Consider the following 21,304-nt stretch of genomic DNA (forward strand, 5'->3'; position numbering starts at 1 on the left):
GAAGGGGGAAGTTGGAGAGCTGGACACAAAGGCTTGTCTCCAGGGCCCATTCCTGCCTAGTGGGTGCGCACCCTCGCGCGCGCTCGACAGAAAAAAGGTCAGACTGGCCACCGAACTTTCCAGAAAGAAGTAGAAAAAGATGACTCAGAGGCGACGGAGAGCGCGTAACTTCGCTCGCGCTAGGAGTCGCCCTCTCCCCTTGGTTCTCGCGCTCGGCGTAGACGGGGCGAAAGAAAAATCGAGAACCTCCCAGAACAGACGATTGCTCCTAGCCAATAGGAAGACGAGACCGGAACGGGAGGAGTGAGTTTGTACAGAGAAGGAGGGAAGTTGTACAGGGAACTCCAAGCGTATGTGAACGCCTGCTTTGGCGGTAGTAACAGGCAGACGCGGCGCTTGTCTATAAAAGGAAGTTGATCGCGGGCTGCGATTCACCCCGAGCCGCCCGTTAAGCTTGCATAAGCCCACCCGATGAGGAGCTCCCGAGGGACGCACCACTCTTGGCAAGCCGCGGATCATCCAGGCAGCGTGCGCCAGTCATCGGGACGGCCACCGTTGGACACCTGCGGTCGCGTCGGACTGACGAAGTGCCCGGTGAACAATTAGCATCAATTCAAGCGAAAATGCTCGGTCGGAAGCATCAAGGTGGTGCGTCTAAATGAAAGTTGAAGTTAGAAGAGCGTGAAAAGCAGCTACCAAAGATGACAAAGTAGCTACTAAATGCAGCTTCCGCAAAGCAGTATGATCGCTCTACCCAGAGTCCGTGTCAGACTCCCAATAGTACCGACTGTGCTTGTGCGGAGGGCTTGCCAACTCCATCACCACGGTTTCTCGGCAAGAATCAAGGTTTGACTCATCTCGGTTTTCTGGATCATGTGAAAATGGTGCCAACCTCGGTCGTCCACATTTCTGAGCAACGGACGCTAACCGAGCCCTTTCCTGTTCCTGAGTCAGCAACGTCTATGCTACTCGGCCGGGACCCTGCCACAGAGCTCCAGGTGTCCGGTCCGCCACGCCCGATTTCTACTACTGCTTAGCAACAGGTGCCAAACCTCCCCGATGAGCCTTCTTCTACTGACGAGCGCCAAAAAACAACACTCCAAGAGCCGGCTCACTCGTTTCCTGTTAGTTTGGCTTCAAATAATTATGTTCCCACCCACAAAGTGTGCCTTTAGAGCACGAATGAGACGGCTTCTCGTTGCGGCAGCGGAGTACAGACACCCCCGCAGCAAGAGGTAGGTTGCGAGATTCTCCGAAGTGACTCTGCTAGTTGCTGGACATTATTACTTACAGCTTTCGGAGTGTATGCTTTGAGAAAGGGCCACTGTATTTTAAAAATCGGGCAGGATATTTTCCGTCTTCCGAAAAGCAATACAAAACTCAGAAACGCTATATGTCACCTCATCTTCTTGTGCGAAAGGCTGTGAATGGGGAGGCGTACGAGCGACACTGGTTAATGTACACGGAGTCCAAAGGTTCCGTTTACTGTTTTATGTGCAAACTATTTTCGATTTCAAGCAGCTCCAGTGCTGTCACCACGCAGAGCTTCTCTGATTGGAAAAGAGCAGAAGAAAAGGTTTGCGCATATGAAAATAGCGTCGAGCACCGGAACTACGTGGCAGCATGGCTCGCCCGCTCTAACTTGAGCAGCACAATTGACAAGGAGCTGGTTAAGCATCCTGTCACTGAAACCGCTTACTGGACAGAGGTGTTGAAGTGCGTAGGCATTGTAGGTAAGCTTCTAGCAGAGCGCAACATAGCGGTTAGGGGCAGTGAGGAGATTTTTGGTTCACCGAGAAATGGCAATTATATGGGAGTGCTTGAGGCCATTCCAAGTTTGATCCCTTTCTAGAGGAGCACATCAAACCCTACGGGAACAAAGGAAAAGGTCACCCATCGTATCTGTCAAAAACAATTTGTGATGCATTTATCGAGCATATGGCAAAGCTGTCAAAGAACGTCCCGTTGACGAAGTGAAGCGCGCAAGATACTTCTCTTTAATTCTTGATTCGGCTCCAGACCTTACTCACCTCGATCAGCTGTCAGGTGTTTTGCGATTCTATTTAAATGGGAAAACGTACGAACGCTTTCTTGGATTTGTTCCAATTGAATCAAATACTGGCTTGTATATTTTCGATACCGTGATGCCCCTCTTGACGACCAATGGCATCTTAATTGATGATTGTAGGGGCCAAGCTTATGATAATGCGAGTAATATGTCAGGAAAATACGAAGGACTGCAAGCTCAAATCAAACACCTGAACGCATTGGCTGTCTACGTCCCGTGTGCTGGTCATTCACTGAACTTAGTTGGCGCTTGTAGCGTTGACAGTTGCCTTGAGGCAGTCAAATTTTTCACTGTAATTGAGAGACTGTATGTGTTCTTTGCTGCCTCACCTAAACGATGCAGGTATCTTTTGAACAGTATGGGTGGAACTGGCCAGCAGGTTGTTTTGAAATGTCTCTCTGAGACTAGGTGGTCAAGACACGCTGAACCATGCAAGGCCATTCTGAAAAGTATCAATGCAGTCTTGTGTTGCCTTGAAGCTATATCAAAGAACGAGGAAGAAAACGGTGACACTAGGAACGAAGCGCACTCTCTCTTCAAGAAAATGGCAAAACTAAACAGTGCATTCATGGCGATTTTCTGGAGTTAAATTTTGGAGCGCTTTGACAAAACGACCGTAGCACTTCAGAAACCAGGCCTAGACATTTCAACTGCTGTAAACCTGTTGAGCTCTCAAGAAGGCTTTGTTAATTCTTTGCGACATCTCTTTGATACCTTCGAAGAAAGAGCACGCACGTTAAGTACCAATCAATGTTATCAGGACAAGGGCAAACGCATCGTTTTGAGTAAGCACCCGGACGGGAAAAGCGACAGTGCGCTACAAGGTAGAAAAAAGTTTATCGTAGAGACCTACAATGTTGTACTCGACAGTCTAGGCTCTGCTTTGCGAGTGCGAAAGGCTGCCTACACTAAACTCTGCGAAAGGTTCGGATTCTTAAAATTGCTGACAATAGTTGGGAGCGAGGCCTCAGTGGCACAGCAGGCTGAGAAGTTGGTGAAAACCTACTAAAATTATTTGGAGCCAGCATTTTCCGCTGAAATCGTTCAGTTTGCGAACTTTCTGCACAACTCTGTGTGCCAGGACACGAGTCCCCTGGGAATAATGAAGTTGCTGCACGAAAAAAAAAGCATATTGATGTGTTTCCGAACCTTTCTATTGCTTTGTGAATGTGCTTAAGCATACCCGTGGCAAACTGTGAGACCGAACGACCGTCTGCCAAGTTTTGCTGATAAAAAATCCCCTTCGTTCGAGCCTCCTTGACGACATGATGAACTCGCTTGCCATCACGTCCATTGAAAGTGACTTCTTCCGCGATGTATCCTTCGAACAGGCTATATCTGATTTCGCCAAAGCGAAGGCGCGAAAGATGCCATTTTAAAAGAGGACTGTTTACGCTATACATGAATAGTTCGAATAACTTCGTTGTGTCGCCTCCCAGCCTCCACGCTGCCAATGAAACACTGAGCAGTGTAGTTCAAGATATGCAAATCTTCGTTGTTCGTCTGTTGTTTGTTCTTCTTGTGATATTAAGCGTGCTTATAAAGAACTGTATTTTTGTTGTTTTTGATAGTACCACGTTTATTTGGTGTCGTCCTTGCTTGTCTTACCTTTAACGAAAATATTTTCAAATAATGTTTTGTAATTATAGTTGGTAATTTTCGTCTGTATTCTAGTGCATCTTTATATAGTTTGTATTGCCTTAAGTATTGTATATATCAATTGCATATATATATAGAGTAACGTGTATAACGATTACTGAAGTCTGATGCATGAATTTTAATAAGCAATGTTTTGGATGCAAACATGCATCTCCTTACGGCATTAAACTTAGTGATGCAACCAAAGCCTAGCTTCAGAAGGATCGACATCTGAGCTGTGTTGTCTTTTCTACGTTCTTGTTCGCCTTGAGTGCTCTAAACTTTTCCTTAAAGCCTAGCTTTTGCTGAAAACAGAATGCCGATTAATCACAAAGTGAATATATATGGTGGTGTTTACAACAGCATGCGCTTCAAGCAAGTTCTGTTCATTTCTTTAAAATAATAACAATAATAATGATCCCATTGATCGCACTTCGTTTTTCTTAAATTGGTGGAATTAAAACGAAACATGGCATGTTTTCAGTAGCGTAGCAAGCGAAAGGGGGGGGGGGTCAGTATAGGAAAAGGAGGCCTGCATGCGCATTAGCCCAGGGCCCCCATTTTTCTTAATCCGGCCCTGCACTGAACTATCAATTCATTTATGTAGTCTGTCTCGCGCGCGAATTGCACAGCACGAGAAACCAATAGCGTTTTCATACATTGGAAAGCGTTCTCTTTCTCCTTATCCCAGTGCACACTATTCGGTGCTCCCTTTAGGAGCGCGTCCCTTAAAGGACTTGCTATTTGCGAGTGATCCGGAATTTACTGTTCATAGTGCCCAACGAGTCCCAAAAATGAACGAATGTCTGTTTTCGTGCGCGACTGTGAAAAATCTCCAATCGTAGCTATGTTCAGCTCGGCCGGCCGTCTCCTGCCTTGGCGGACAACATGACCCAGATAAGTAACCTGAGAACAGCCAAGCCTACACTTTTCCGCCTTCATCGTTAAGCCTGCTATCCTACACCGTGAGAACACCTGTTTGAGGTGCGACACGTGCTGTTTCCAGCTGCCCGAAAAAAAAAATGGCTGTGGCTTAGCTAAGGTTAAGCCCAGGATGCGAAGCATACTAGCCTTTATTTTAACGCGACAGCGTTAAGGAGCTCGTGTCGCAGAAAAGCCGGTGTCGTCGGCTCAGGCGTGCGGCGCTTGCTCAGGCGCACATTTCGTTGTCGCGCCGAACGCTGCGTTGCTCGACGCTCACCGCGTCCGATGCGGGGCGCGTAGTCGCTGCGCCGTAGCAAAGCCACCTAGAAACAGTCTCTGTAGCACGCCGCAACCTTCGCTTCTCATTCCAACGAGCAGCTCTGTCTCCAGGAGGCATCTCACCTCATGAGTGTCTAGCAGAGGCAAGCGCAGCTGCTTATATACCGCCGCGACGCCGCGAGCGACGGCGCGAGTTGGAGCCCCGTTTCTCCTCTATCGTGACGTCACGGTGTCACGTGGTCAGCCTTGAAAGCGACGCCGCGAGCGACGGTGCGAGTTGAAGCCCCGTTTCTCCTCTGGCGTGACGTCATGCTGTCACGTGGTATTGAAGGCGTCACCGCCGCGCCTGAGGAGCTGGGTTGAGCTCTAGTAATATGCTTCGCGTAAAATTACTACATAATCAAGGTATGACAAGGAGAACTGCTGCAAGTCTTTTATGACAATGTCTATTAGAGCAGCTAAACGCCGCGTTCTTCAGAGGAAGCTTTAGCTCGGATCATCATCATCATCATAATCATCATCAGCCTGGTTATGCCCACTGCATGGCAAAGGCCTCTCCCATACTTCTCCAACTACCGCGGTCTTTTACTAATTGTCGCCATGTAGTCCCTGCAAACTTCTTAATCTCATCCGCCCACCTAACTTTCTGCCGCCCCCTGCTACGCTTCCCTTCCCTTGGAATCGAATCCGTAACCCTTAATGACCATCGGTTATCTTCCCTCCTCATTACATGTCCTGCCCATGCCCATTTCTTTTTCTTGATTTCAACTAAGATGTCATTAACTCGCGTTTGTTCCCTCACCCAATCTGCTCTTTTCTTATCCCTTAAGGTTACACCCATCATTCTTCTTTCCATAGCTCGTTGCGTCGTCCTTAATTTAAGCAGAACACTTTCGTAAGCCTCCAGGTTTCTGCCCCGTAGGTGAGTACTGGTAAGACACAGCTATTATACACTTTTCTCTTGAGGGATAATGGCAACCTGCTATTCATGATCTGAGAATGCCTGCCAAACGCACCCCAGCCAATTCTTATTCTTCTGATTATTTCAGTCTCATGATCCGGATCCGCGGTCACTAACTACCCTAAGTAGATGTATTCCGTTACCTCTTCCAGTGCCTCGCTACCTATCGTAAACTGCTGTTTTCTTCCGAGACTGTTCAACATTAGTTTTCCGCAGATTAAGTTTTAGACCTACCCTTCTGCTTTGCCTCTCCAGGTCAGTCAGTTACTAAGCAAGGCAATGTCGTCAACGAATCGCAAGTTACCAAAGAATTCTCCATTAACTCTTATCCCCAATTATTCCCATTCTAGGTCTCTGAAAACCTTCTGTAAACAGGCTGTGAATAGCATTGGACGGATCGTATCTCCCTGCCTGACGCGCTTTTTTTTATTGGGATTTTGTTGCTTTCCTTATGGAAGACTACGGTGACTGTGGAGCCGCTATAGATATCTTTCAGTGGTTTTACATACGGGTCGTCTACACCCTGATTCCGCAATGCCTCCATGACTGCTGAGGTTTCGACTGAATCAAAGGCTTTCTCGTAATCAATGACAGCTATATATAAGGGTTGGTTATATTCCGCACATTTCTCTATCACCTGATTGATAGTGTGAATATGGTATATTGTTGAGTAGCCTTTATGGAATCCTGCCGGGTCCTTCGCTTGACAGAAGTCTAAGGTGTTCCTGATTCTATTTGTGATTACTTTAGTAAATAGTTGAGGCAACGAACAGTAAGCTGATTGGTCTATCATTTTTCAAGTCATTGCATCCCCTTTCTTATGGATTAGGATTATGTTAGCGTTCTTCCAAGATTCCGGTACGCTCGAGGTCATGAGGCATTGCGTTTATAGGGCGGCCAGTTTTTCTAGAACAATCTGCCCACCATCCTTCAACAAATCTGCTGTTACCTGATCCTCCCCAGCTGCTTTCCCCCTTTGCATATCTTCCAAGGCTTTCTTCTTCCGGCGTTACTTGTGGGATTTCGAATTCCGCTGGACTGTTCTCTCTTCCATTATCGTAGTGGGTGCCACTGGTACTGTATAAATCTCTATAGAACTCCTCAGCCACTTGAACTATCTGATCCATATTAGTAATGATATTGCCGGCTTTGTCTCTTAACGCATACGTCTGAATTTTGCTAATTCCTATTTTCTTCTTCGCTGCTTTTAGGCTTCCTCTGTTCCTGAGAGCATGTTCAATTTTATCCATATTATACTTCCTTATATCTGCTCTCTTACGCTTGTTGATTAACTTGGAAAGTTCTGCCAGTTCTATTGTAGCTGTAGGGTTGGAGGCTTTCATACTTTGGCGTTTCTAGATCAGATCTTTCGTCTCCTGCGATAGCTTACTGGTATCCTGTCTAACGGAGTTACCACCGACTTCTATTGCACACTCCTTAATGGTGCCCATAAGATAGTCGTTCATTGCTTCAACACTAAGGTCCTTTTCCTGAGTTAAAGCCGAATACCTGTTCTGGAGCTTAATGCGGAATTCCTCTATTTTCCCTCTTACCGCTAACTGATTCATCGGGCTCCTATGTGCCAGTTTCTTCAGTTCCCTCCTCAGGTCTAGGCTAATTCGAGTTGTTACCATCCTATGGTCACTGCAGCGCACCTTGCCGAGCACGTCCACAGCTTGTATCATGCCAGGGCAGAGTATAAAGTCTATTTCATTTCTAGTCTCGCCATTCGGGCTCCTCCACGTCCACTTTCGGCTATAGCGCTTGTGGAAGAAGGTATTCAGAAGCTCTGGGGCTCTTATCTAAATACATGTAAAAGGAGAATTCGTTTTTCTCGGTAACCACTCCACCGAATTTGACGAGGTTTTTGCATGTAAAAGACAGGCTTAACATCTAGTGACTGTTGTTTCGAATTTTCGATTAAAGTCCTCTTTTTTTACGAAAAAATGGCAAATATCCAAAATTTGCAATAGATGAAACTATCAAGTTTACTACTCTGTAACTCAGTAGCAAAAACTGATAAAACCATTCTGTAAAATGCATCTACTAGTGCATCTAAAGCGGACAAAATTGATATGTTACTCATGAATCTAAAAAAATTTAGTAATATAGAAATGCAGTTTTTGAAGAACACTTGTAAACGATGTAACAAATTCATGTAACATATAAAATGACACAGCAAATTTGTCCGCTTCCAACGATCTGATGGGTGCCATTTACAGAAACGCGATATCTTTTATTGAGGGAGAGCTATTAATTTGTAAACTTCGTGCTTCTATTTTTTTTTCAAACTTTCGAATATTTGAAATTTCTTGTAAGAACATTCAGGCTCTAAATCGAAATTCCGCTTCCAACAGTCACTGCAATCTCACTTTTTCTCTCAAATGCAACAAATTTCATTAAAGTTGGTCAAGGGGTTATCTCAGAAAAGCGTTTTTGCGTTTTACATGTATTTGAATCTGCCGCGTCGGAGTTGGGCCCGCGCTAAAGCTTGCTCTTCAGCCCGAAGCTGAGGGCGAGAGGGCGAAAAGTGCCTACAGGTGACATAATTGTGGCATAGCGGCTGGCACTTTCTGAAAGGGCAACTTGCCCGCATCGCCGCATAGTTGAAATGTATTTAGCAGTGCTAACCCTTTCCATTCATTCCTCAATGTTCGGTGTCGGGTACAGCTGATCCTTAGTGATGGCATTTAACTTCCTGTAATCAGCACATGGACGAGGGTCATTATTAGGGGTTTTTACAAGTATTGGCGATGACGTGTAGTCACTCTCAGTGGGTTGAATCACTCCCAACTCTAGCATGCGCTGTATTTCTGCCTGCATAATTTCTCTCTGTAAGGCTTTGTAAGGCTTTGATCTTACGGGTTTGGTTGATGTCAGTTCCATTTCATGCGTTATTAGTTCCGTTCTATCTGGCCGATTGCTGAATCTATTGAGATATTCCCCTAACAGCCCTCTTAGCTCATCTAGCTGCTCGGGTTTAATAGCTTGCGACATTGCCGAATATTTTACCACTTCTTCCAGGCTGATTTCAGTGTGGAGGTCGCCTTATACTCATTAAACTCGGTACTAGTGTCATCCTGCTTCTTGTTGGTAAAGTTAACGACTCCGCATCGCTCCGTGTACGGCTTCATCAAATTGCAGTGGTATTTCCTCACTTCCTTCCTGCGACCGGGCACTTTAAGAGCATAGTTAGTATCTGAAAGTCTGTGCAACACTTTAACGGGGCCGTCCCAGTGAACTTCAAGCTTGTTCTTTCTTGAAGGTTTGAGGATCATGAGGATCATTTGAGGATCAATTTCTCTCGTCGTATTCGAGTGCTGATTGCCGTGTTATAGTTTGTTAACGAAGCTTTCCCCTCAAGTCTAAATATTTTAAGGCAGTTTGTCGTGTGCGTATCATGGCCACGCACGCTTATATCGCCTTCCGTTTCTCTACCATGGTTGCGCTTTAAAACCACGGCGCTGCAATTTTACTTCAGAGACTTTCATTTCCTTCCTTCTTCTCCGCCCTTAAACTGGCTCTCTTAACTACTACACGCAGAGACAAAGCAACAGCGCGCGCATTAGATCCCATAGATGAGATGAATATTTACAATTATTATTAGGGTTATAACTATATTCGAATGCTGATTGCTGTGCTATCGTTTGTTAACGAAGCCTTCCCTCAAGTGTAAATATTTTAAGGCAGTTTGTCGTGTGCGTATCATAGCCACGCACGCTTATATCGCCTTCCGTTTCTCTACCACGGGTGCGCTTTAAAACCACGGCGCTGCAATTTTGCTTTCCTTTCCTTCCTTATTCCCTGCCCTTAAACTGGCTCTCTTCACTACTACACGCAGAGACAAAGCAACAACGCGTGCATTAGATCGCATAGATGAGATGAATATTTACAATTATTATTAGGGTTTTAATTATATTCGAGTGCTGATTGCTGTGCTATCGTGTGCGTATCATAGCCACGCACGCTTATATCGGCTTCCGTTTCTCTATCACGGGTGCGATTTAAAACCACGGCGCTGCAATTTTGCTTTCCTTTCCTTCCTTATTCTCTGCCCTTAAACTGGCTCTCTTAACTACTACACGCAGAGACAAAGCAACAGCGCGCGCATGCGATCCCATAGATGAATACATATATATATATATACAGAAAATTATCAGTCATAGCTCTCGTAGTATAGCCTTCTCGGCCGTTCCCTTTCTTTTTTTTTGTTCTTTTGAAAGTAGTCCTATTAGGGTTATTATAATTACACGAAGGTATTTCGCTCTCGTCAGCAGCAGTCCTTGAGATAGTTACTCTGGCGGCTAGCTTCCCACGCTATGCGTGCCGCCCTCGCACCTGTTTAAGCTTTTCCTAGACGCTAGAGTTATACTATGTCCGTGCAACCTTGAGCGATCGGAAAGCGCGTTTTCCCCTCTTGGCCGGCGGAGAAGGGAGGCTTTGTTCCGGCCGCAGAGCTTTCTACGTCTCAGTAAGGTGCCTGGTGGTAGTCTCGTGTGGACGATGCCCTCTCGGTGAGCGCATATTTCGCCCCTCATCTTTTAAGAGGTTCAATACTTACAAGCATTTGTCTCGCAAACCATATTTATATCAAGGGAATTTTCCATGTCTCAATAATTTCTCTCGTCGTATTCGAGTGCTGATTGCCGTGTTATAGTTTGTTAATGAAGCTTTCCCCTCAAGTCTAAATATTTTAAGGCAGTTTTTCTAGTCTCTAAAGCCGGTCGAGTTCGCTCTTCTCCTCGGGCGGCCATTTTTTCCAAGAAAGTATGCCTTCCAACCACTAACCACAAAACGACTATCCACAAAACCAAAAGCGACTATCGCGGACAACATTAGTCCCTTTAAACGTAAGTATGAGGCTCGGAGCAGGAGCTATGGCGCTTGAAAGTAGCCTGGAGCCTCACGAACCAACCGACTGAGCTATATTTCCGGGCAACATCTGAGGGTCACGAGTTCAAATCACGTGTCATCTTCCTTTTTTTCTCCCCTTTTTTCTTATTTTTCTGTCTTTTTAATGTCTTTTCCTTTATTTTATCACTGTACGGGAACCCTCCTAAAAATTATATACATCCTCAATTAGGTATGGCCACACATGTGCAAGTCATAAATACCAGGTTCTCTAGCCGAGTGACATCCGGGCGGTATAACTGAGCTCAGATTGGTCAACCTTGACTGATCAAATAGGGCACCACTGTAGGTTAAATGAGGCGTACAACTCCTGCGGGACCCGCCGTGGTTGCTCAGTGGCTATGGTGTTAGACTGCTGAGCACGAGGTCGCGGGATCGGATCCCGGCCACGGCGGCCGCATTTCGATAGGGGCGAAATGCGAAAACACCCGTGTACTTAGAATTAGGTGCACGTTAAAGAACCCCAGGTGGTCGAAATTTCCGGAGCCCTCCACTACGGCGTGCCTCATAATCAGAAGGTGGTTTTGTCACGTAAAACCCCATAATTTAATTTTTTTTTATTTACTCCTGCGGAGACGGTAGAGTATCCGTATCCCGTGCAAGAGGACCGTGGTTCAAACCCCGGTGCCGCGCAATTCTCCACCGGAAAATACAAATGCACAAGCAGGCCTGGATTGCGGCCTCATCTCGGTGACCAGAACCGGTAACGCACTCTTTCACCAGAGCAGGATTGGCCACCCTGGTGCAGTACTTGGCCACAACCTCCTATATGAATACAACAATCAAACCCCGGCCATCAGTCCCCAGCAGCCGCGAAGCAACTGACCCCGGCGGCGGTCAGATCTGTGACGCTGCAGAGGGTGCTAAGAATACCTGGCTCCGGACAGGCCGCCATTGGAATCTGAACCTGGCAACGTTTAATGTTAGAACGTTATCTAGTGAGGCGAGTCTAGCAGTGTTATTGGAGGAATTAGAGGGTAGTAAATGGGATATAATAGGGCTCAGTGAGGTTAGGAGGACAAAAGAAGCATATACAGTGCTAAAGAGCGGGCATATACTGTGTTACCGGGGCTTAGCGGAGAGACGAGAACTAGGAGTCGGATTCCTGATTAATAAGGAAATAGCTGGTAACATACAGGAATTCTATAGCATTAGCGAGAGGGTGGCAGGTCTTGTTGTGAAACTTAATAACAGGTACAAATTGAAGGTGGTACAAGTCTATGCCCCTACATGCAGTCATGATGACAAGGAAGTCGAAAGCTTTTATGAAGACGTGGAATCGGCGATGGGTAAAGTCAAAACAAAATACACTATTCTGATGGGCGACTTCAATGCCAGGGTAGGCTAGAAGCAGGCTGGAGACAAGTCAGTGGGGGAATATGGCATAGGCTCTAGTAATAGCAGAGGAGAGTTATTAGTAGAGTTTGCAGAACAGAATAATATGCGGATAATGAATACCTTTTTCCGCAAGTGGGTTAGTCGAAAGTGGATGTGGAGGAGCCCGAATGGTGAGACTAGAAATGAAATCGACTTCATACTCTGCGCGAACCCTGGCATCATAAAAGATGTAGACGTGCTCGGCAAGGTACGCTGCAGTGACCATAGGATGGTAAGAACTCGAATTAGCCTAGACTTGAGGAGGGAACGGAAGAAACTGGTACACAAGAAGCCAATCAATGAGTTAGCGGTAAGAGGGAAACTAGAGGAATTCCGGATCAAGCTACAGAACAGGTATTCGGCTTTAACTCAGGAAGAGGACCTTAGTGTTGAAGCAATGAACGACAATGTCATGGGCATCATTAAGGAGTGCGCAATAGAAGTCGGTGGTAACGCCGTTAGACAGGAAACCAGTAAGCTATCGCAGGAGACAAAAGATCTGATCAAGAAACGCCAATGTATGAAAGCCTCTAACCCTACAGCTAGAATAGAACTGGCAGAACTTTCTAAGTTAATCAACAAGCGTAAGACAGCGGACATCAGAAACTATAATATGGATAGAATTGAACAGGCTCTCAGGAACGGAGGAAGCCTAAAAACAGTGAAGAAGAAACTAGGAATAGGCAAGAATCAGATGTGTGCTTTGAGAGACAAAGCCGGCAATATCGTTACTAATGTGGATGCGATAGTTCAAGTGGCTGAGGAGTTCTACAGAGATTTATATAGTACCAGTGGCACCCACGACGATCGTGGAAGAGAGAATAGCCTAGAGGAATTCGAAATCCCACAGGTAACGCCAGAAGAAGTAAAGAAAGCCTTAGGAGCTATGCAAAGGGGGAAGGCAGCTGGGGAGGATCAGGTAACAGCAGATTTGTTGAAGGATGGTGGTCAGATTGTTGTAGAGAAACTGGCCACTCTGTCTACGCAATGCCTCATAACCTTGAGCGTACCAGAATCTTGGAAGAACGCTAACATAATCCTAATCCATAAGAAAGGGGACGCCAAACACTTGAAAAATTATAGACCGATCAGCTTACTGTCCGTTGCCCACAAAGTATTTACTAAGGTAATCGCAAATAGAATCAAGAACACCTTAGACTTCTGTCAATCAAAGGACCAGGCAGGATTCCGTAAAGGCTACTCAACAATAGACCATATTCGCACTATAAATCAGGTGATAGAAAAAAGCGCAAAATATAACCAACCCTTATATATAGCTTTCATTGATTACGAGGAAGCGTTTGATTCAGTCGAAACCTCAGCAGTCATGGAGGCATTACGGAATCAGGGTGTAGATGAGCCATATGCAAAAATACTGGAAGATATCTATAGGGGCTCCACAGCCACCGTAGTCCTCCACAAAGAAAGCAACAAAATCCCAATAAAGAAAGGCGTCAGACAGGGAGATACGATCTCTCCAATGCTATTCACAGCATGTTTACAGGAGGTATTCAGAGACCTGGAGTGGGAAGAATGGGGGATAAAAGTTGATGGAGAATACCTTAGCAACTTGCGATTCACTGATGATATTGCCTTGCTTAGTAACTCAGGAGACCAATTGCAATGCATGCTGACTGACCTGGAGAGGCAAAGCAGAAGGGTGGGTCTGAAAATTAATCTGCAGAAAACTAAAGTAATGTTTAACAGTGTCGGAAGAGAACAGCAGTTTACGATAGGTAGCGAGGCACTGGAAGTGGTAAGGGAATACATCTACTTAGGGCAGGTAGTGACCACGGATCCGGATCATGAGACTGAAATAACCCGAAGAATAAGAATGGGGTGGGGTGCGTTTGGCAGGCATTCTTAAATCATGAACAGCAGGTTGCCACTATCCCTCAAAAGGCAAGTGTATAACAGCTGTGTGTTACCAGTACTCACATGTGGGGCAGAAACCTGGAGACTTACGAAAAGGGTTCTGCTGAAATTGAGGACGACACAACGAGCTATGGAAAGAAGAATGATCGGTGTAACGTTAAGGGATATGAAAAGAGCAGATTGGGTGAGGGAACAAACGCGGGTAAATGACGTCTTAGTTGAAGTCAAGTAAAAGAAATGGGCATGGGCCGGCCATGTAATGAGGAGGGAAGATAACCGATGGTCATTAAGGGTTACGGACTGGATTCGAATTGAAGGGAAGCGTAGCAGGGGGCGGCAGAAAGTTAGGCGGGCGGATGACATTAAGACGTTTGCAGGGACAACATGGCCACAATTAGTACATGACCGGGGTAGTTGGAGAAGTATGGGAGAGGCCTTTGCCCTGCAGTGGGCGTAACTAGGCTGATGATGATGATGACCTCGTCTCCGGCGTTAAGCCTACGAAGCCTCGCATTCTTGTCGTAATAGAACTTCGCTTTCTTGTGAGCTACTTGTGTGTTCTTTTCGACTGGTTCTTGGGCTGCACTTAAGCGTTCCAGCAGATTTAGCACGTATTCTACCACTGTTGGATTCTTTCCTCTTTCCTCCTACATCTCTCTTAACATTCTCAGTGGAGAACGGAATGTCCTTCCATACACTAGTTCTGCTTGCGTGAACCCTGTAGGCTCATGAGGAACCGTTCGCAAAGCAAACAAAGTGGCTGGAAGACAATACTGCAAGTCTTCCTTGTGCTCGTAATAGAGCACCCGTAAAACTCGCTTAACTATGAGAATCAGGTATCCTGCAGCAGACACATGGGTGGCCGCACTGAGCGTCACAAAACGTGCTTTATTGACTGTTGAGATTTGTAGTCTATGTAAGCTTACTTTCATGCATAATGTTCTACGCAGGCCAGACAGAACGCTGTCTAAATGACATATTTGGAGAACATAGCAGCAATATAAAGAAAAGTCCTAGTTTTGCCCGAAAGGCGAAGCATCGATTGCGATTGCAAATTAGTGGACAGCTTGCCATACGAAGTATGCATAGTAGTTTTATGGGCCGTATAATCTTGTAAACATAGGCACACTAACTGAGTTAGCAAGCATGCAGTGGTACGCTCACAAGCGAACATGAACGCATCTAACTCGATGACCGCGGAAACTCGCACCAAGAACGCCCAAGTGAGGAAGCGCAGCCGCAAGCGAATTGACCTTCGTGCCGGCGTGTCGGATCAACGCAATTAAGCCGCGAAAACATTATCCGCGCGCGGCGCACTCAGGCCCCGTCGCAGATGACTTTCCAGATACAGCGGTCCGTGGCGACCGGGATTGAACGCGCTCACCACCCTCCGCCCGGAGCTCTTCGTGCGAGAGGATAACTTCTTCTTGGGCGAGTCGGTGCTTAATCAGAATGATGCTTTTTAGCGCAAGAAAATAATTCAAACAACAGTGACATGCGAAAGGAAAGGAAAGACGAGCGTGAGCGCTTCTCTGCGAGAGAAGGCTTTTCCACCCGCTTTGCTCGCTTGCGTGCGCGAGCCGTGGTCGCTGGTTCACCCTCGCACATTTTCACTCGCATATACTGCATGCGACGCGCGGCGACAATTTTATCACCCATGCACTTTATATAGAACCTTTCGGCGACGCTGTAAATGCACAATAAGCGTCCATATAATTTCCATGGCAATAAAAAGAAAACGGTATGGCTCACTGGTCCTTGCACATTTGCTGTGAGCCTTTGTATCAGAAATGCTTTTTCGTACCGAGACACGGAACAGAAAGGGCTGGTTAACGAAGCAGCAAGAATGGTAAGTTCGAATGATAAGTGTGTGAGCATGCCTTCGCTTGCTTTGTAAAGAATTATCTGCCTTCTTTGTTTACTGTGGCATAGAGCACGCATGGCGTCCTTGCTTCCTCATGAGTATTATATGCATGCGTAGAAATATGCGCATGTACCTGTCTCTAATAAAGCATGTCTTTATGTCAGCGCTTAGGTGTCCCCACTTGCTGGTCCCCATTGCCACTGCATTTAAACAATTCTAGCAGGCGTCATTTAAGTTCAGCCAGTCTATTGTACAGCAGTCAGCAAGATGCTAGGGGCCCTATTGCGCAGGCGGCCGTTGCTGTGGCTCTCGCTGTGGACTTGTTTGCTTGTGGCCTTGGTGTACGATGCGATGGAAGACAGCTACCGGCTAACCTCTCTCTCCGGCATCGCTTTGCTGCTCTTCCTTGGCTTTGTCTTCTCCAAATACCCAACAAAGGTGAGAAGGCTGACGTGCCCTCTCTGTATATATAACTTCATTAAAATATTTGCACGAATCTGGGTGAGCCCCGAATTTAAGCCGATACCGCACATTATGCCTATTACCTCGATCATTACGAAACTTCGGTCATTATGACCCAGGTTTCATCAGCCGGGCGGTGGGAGGTCTCGACCTGGGTTCAGCGAGGGATCCCATGGTCACGTTCCCCAAAATTACCACTTGCCACCGCGAAGGCAGACAGAAATACCCCCTTCACATAAATCACTGAATAAACTACAAAAGGTTACCTGGGGAGAGTTGCACACTGGCTAATTTGCCTACCCTTGCAAGTATTCACTAATATATCCGGGCTGCTTCTCACCTAAATGCAAAAGCAGCGACGCCCGGTCTAAAACCCAGGGCGTTAGTCCAACTTAATGACACTTCGGACTGGTAGGTAGCTGTGCCCAGCTCGGTTCCCGCGGTCCAGCTGCGGACCGTCAACTGGGCTTTGGATATCGCCGAAAACTTACGGCCACTTCACGCCGCCTGGCAGAAGAACCGAGTTATTCAATGAACTCTGACATCTGACGAATATGAAGTTTTACAGCGAAGCTGTATATGGCTAGCCGTTCCGTCCATCTGTCTGTCGTTTGCCTGTATGCCGAAAACTCCTCCGGCGCAACCCCATGCGCATGCGCGAAAAAAAAAACAGAGAAAGAGAAGCGCGCGACTGATTGTGACTAATAGTGACGACAACGATAGTGACGTCGTTGCTCTCCGTCGCAGCCGAGCCATAGAGAAAGAAATTTCAAGAAGAGCGGACACTCCCATAGAGCCCAGCGGCCGAATTGACTGTAGCACACCAAGCGGATGGTATTGACTCCTCCCGGTTTCGGTTTTGGGCGCGCGCATTTTGAACACCAGTTGGTACACGCCGCGTCGGCTACGCTGTTCGGTGCGGCATTTTTTTTTTTCGCTTCTGCTGAACCCCGCGTGGCCTTGGCGTGGAATCGTTTCATTCTTTAGTAAAATTTTTGCGAACGACCTTTACAAGACTCCACCGAATCCGTCATGTGCAATTTCATAAATAAAACGCAAGTCGTCTTCTGAAATGATGAAATGTTTATTTTGCTGTATATAAATACTCGTTCCGGGCTTCCTCTACATTCATCCAAATTTGGGGCACCAGGTAAGCAGCAGTCGTTGCCGTACGAAGCTCCACCGGATGCCATGAGCTGAAAGAAAGTAAATTACAAGCATGTATCATTTCGGTATACGTACCTAACAGGAGTATTGCGTGTCGAGGCGAAATGTGCGTAAAGGGCCGTTTATAGTCCGACGTAACGTCGGCGAAAACGACCCCTCTATAGACCAGAACACGCTAGTCTCGCACCCAGACTAACCGAACGCATACTCTCGCACCCGGGTTGCCCGGTCGACCGGCGCCGTTTTGCACTGGGCTGCCAAAGTGTGTTCGCCGGCGACCAGTAGACATGGCAAGCGCCAGCTCTAGGGCTCCAAAGTGCGGAAATGTGCCCGTTCACACGGATCCAAAGCAGAAGAAGTCATCTGGGCATCATTGCGTCGTGTTTGGATGCCAAAACAACCAGCGGAAAAGGAGCAGGTTGCTTAGCGCTGTTTGCGAAGAGCACAACACACGTAGGGAATCGTGCCGGTGCGGTGTTTTCATCCTGCGCCGATTTCCATCCGCAACGAAGAATGCCAAGCTGCGCCACCGGTGGATAGCTGCAGCGAATAGAAAGAACTACCAACCCAGTGAAAATGCACGAGTGAGTATTCGATCTGTGTATATTTTGGTGCCACGTTCAACTTTGCGCCCTACAAACGTAATACGTGTAACACGCAGGTTTGCTCCGAGCACTTTCTGGGCAACAAGCCACTAGAGCAGAATCCCGCGCCGGTGCTTCGCCTTGGCTATAACAAAAAGGCAAGCCTTTTCGTGTTTTCATTCAGGCAGAGCTCCCGACGGTTAAGCGGAACAGTTGAGTTTGCGGTTAGCGATACTTGCAGCTGGTGCACGGAATGACCATTAAGCGTGAACGACAAGTTGTAGGCCTTGCTGGTGAGCGTTATTGCTAATGAAAGTAAACCGAAGTCTGCTCGTCACGTAGCATGCGTCCACAAAAACGTAAACGACGACTACTCGTCGCCGAAGGTGTTCTTGCAGCGCACTTACCTTTACGAGCTGGTGTTGCAGGTGTCATTCGTAACGAATTCATTTGAGCCTCCTGAGCTCTAAACTGCGTGCCGGCTGTTATGCGGGGCAAAGCGCAAAATATTTCCGTTCATATGGCGAGGAAAATAAGGTGCTTAATTATTCTTGTATTTTGTAACAAAATTTTGATCGTTCTCACTAGTTTTTTTTTACTGTTTTCTTTTCTAAGGGAGCGCCAACAATCCGATGGCCTCGCACAAGCGAAACATGTCTGGTACCAGGTAGCTGCAGTTGGTGGGGCCAATTTCTTGGAATGCAGGTGCGGTTGTTGTCTTGTACCAAAGGGGTCCTGATGATGCAGCTTTAAGTAGGGATGATAATTTTACGTGCCCTGTCATAATTTGTGCAACTGTACAACACCTGCATCTGTCATGCTCGTCCTGTTATACGGGCTTTGACTGCACATGTAGTTGAACATTATAGCTACTGTAGTACCTCATTTTCCAATGAGTGCAGGTTTAGCATCACATGCTGCTTGTTCGAGTGCTGTAGGCTTTTGTTCTGAATGTTGTACTCTTAAGTGGTTGCACGATACAATTGGCCTGGTGTATTTTCTCTTTCACTTTGAGAGGACTTTATATCTTCGCAACAGTGATGGCATGGGAAAGAACTACAGCCCTTCTTACTATAACATCTATTTTGTTTTCAATGTGCAGGTGGTGAAGGACAGGCGTCTGCTAACCAGGCAGTCAAACGACCTCGCCAGTTGGTTGCCAAACGCGGCCAACCCAGTAGAGACCATGATAAACAAGACCAAACTGAAAGTGCAGATGACAGTGTTCTGCGTGCTTTAATAATATATGGCACCACCACAGTGCTGTAAATTCCTTCACAGGTTACGTGCCAAAAAGCTCACACGTGTTCTAGCATATAGCGCGCGGTTTGTACAAACGTAATAGCGTACCTACCCGATGTATTCGCTTCTGCAGTCTGCACACCACTCAGTGTGGCCATTGCGGACTTGCATGAGGTCTTGAAGTTTGATTGAATCCAGACAGCGAAAATGACAGGTTAGAAAAAACGCGAAACACGCCTTCCGCCCAGCTAAAAAGCCCAAGTTTCGCTTTCGCGCCGGGTCGCATCTCCCGGCGTGGCAGCCCAAGCCTGCTACTTCGCGGCGCTTGGGATAGATGGCGCGACCGGCGCTCATCAATATGGCGGCGCCCTTTGAATTCACGGTGTTCTGGTGTATAGTCGGGCGCACCGGCGCAGCCAACGTAACCGGCGGCTTCCAACGCGCCCCGACGGGCCCGGCGCCGATATGGCTCGTGAGCCATTCGCGCGTCGGAGTCGGCGGAACTCTCGCACCACAATGCACTGCGCGCGAAGAAAAAGGCGCCAACACAACTCCGCAGACGGCTTTTGCGGACGGCGCGCGACTTGGCGAACCTTCTGCGCATGCTCCGAAGATAGCAGCCGACGGCGCGCGCATTGAAGTATAGAGGGGATGGCATCTCGGCTGGCGCAGCGCAACCGACGTAGCGTGACTGACCGCGAACGACGCTCGCCCGCGCGCCGATAACGTCGGACTATAAACGGGCCTTAAGTGGTGAATGAGCGGCATTAGAGATAAATTCACTTTTACGTACATTTCGCAGCAAAGACTCCTCCCAAACAATGCTATAAAATATGAACAAAACATCCGATTTTCAAGCAACCCTCCATTCCCGGGCATTGTTTCCTGCACTTGTTTCCTGCACTTACAAATACACGGGTGACATCGCGTTTCAAAACAACTTGGCCTCAGTCGACGCGATGGTACGCCAAGCACAGAAAGGTGGCTACAACACAGGCTCAGCCAGACCATGTTACACGCTCGCAGAATGCCTTCTAGTCGCACTAGAGACAGATTCGTGGGTGCAAAGCCTGTTTTAAGTCGCTCAGAATACATAAATGTCATGTTCGTGAGCTCCTCCGTGTTATCTTTTACGCGTCCTGCCGGCGCTTGCAACACTCCCGTGTTATCACTGTCGGCAATCGCTCGTCGCGTTTTCGACAAGCATGAGTACCGAAATAAGGTACATATTGTTGCAGGGCTATAAAATGCGTCACAAACTTGTCCCACTAAAATTCAGTACACGCAAAACTAACTCACTATCGCCGGCTTGCTTTTTTGCTAACAGCTTCACAACCCCAGGCGCGGCGAGCACGCCTCAAGATATCCCAAAAAGTTACCAAATAAATTACAATACTTTTTCGGGTCAGAGAATGCGTCGCGAACTTCTACCAGTAAGATTCAGTACGCGCGAAACTAACTGCGGCACACAGCCGAGTTGCTTTTCGCTAACTGCGCCACTAGCTACGCCGAGCGCGGCCACTGGGCTTGAAAAGTACACCGAAAAGTAGTGAAATTAGTTACAATAATGTCTGGTTTCAGAGAAAGCGCCAAAACGTGTCCCGGTAAGATTCAGTACACGCGAAACTGCGTCACACGGCCAAGGTGCGTTTCGTCGGAAAGCCAGGTGCGGCGAGCGTGCCCAAAAACTACCGAAAGAAGTTTTAATTATGCTTGGGTTCATAGAAAGCGTCACAAAAATCTCCCAGTACGAGTAATTAACTCATATTAACTAGGCCTGGACTGCGGAGCTGTTTTTCGATAACTGCGTCACTATATATAGGTTCAGTTTTGTGCAGTAAGCCTAAATGTGCTTGAAGTGCGTCGCAGACTGTCAAACAAAATTCCTCACCTTGCTGTAGTCCAGTAGTGCAGCGGTGCCGTGTCAAAATGTAGACGGAATACAAGAGAAC

At 47.0% G+C, this 21,304-nt stretch overlaps 1 protein-coding gene across 5 annotated transcripts in view; it reads left to right on the plus strand.

Annotated features, from left to right (window-relative positions):
• LOC135916819 (uncharacterized transporter YutK-like) overlaps positions 1 to 21,304 on the plus strand; it is a 511,079-nt gene that overhangs the window by 75,387 nt on the left and 414,388 nt on the right. For all 5 annotated transcript variants that reach the window (XM_070531469.1, XM_070531470.1, XM_070531473.1 and 2 more), the window contains one exon: positions 16,188 to 16,335. In XM_070531469.1, coding sequence (XP_070387570.1) covers positions 16,188 to 16,335 — 148 coding nt within the window. The remainder of the gene's footprint in view (positions 1 to 16,187; positions 16,336 to 21,304) is intronic.

The sequence above is a fragment of the Dermacentor albipictus genome, chromosome 1 (assembly GCF_038994185.2).
Source record: "Dermacentor albipictus isolate Rhodes 1998 colony chromosome 1, USDA_Dalb.pri_finalv2, whole genome shotgun sequence".
NCBI lineage: Eukaryota > Metazoa > Arthropoda > Arachnida > Ixodida > Ixodidae > Dermacentor > Dermacentor albipictus.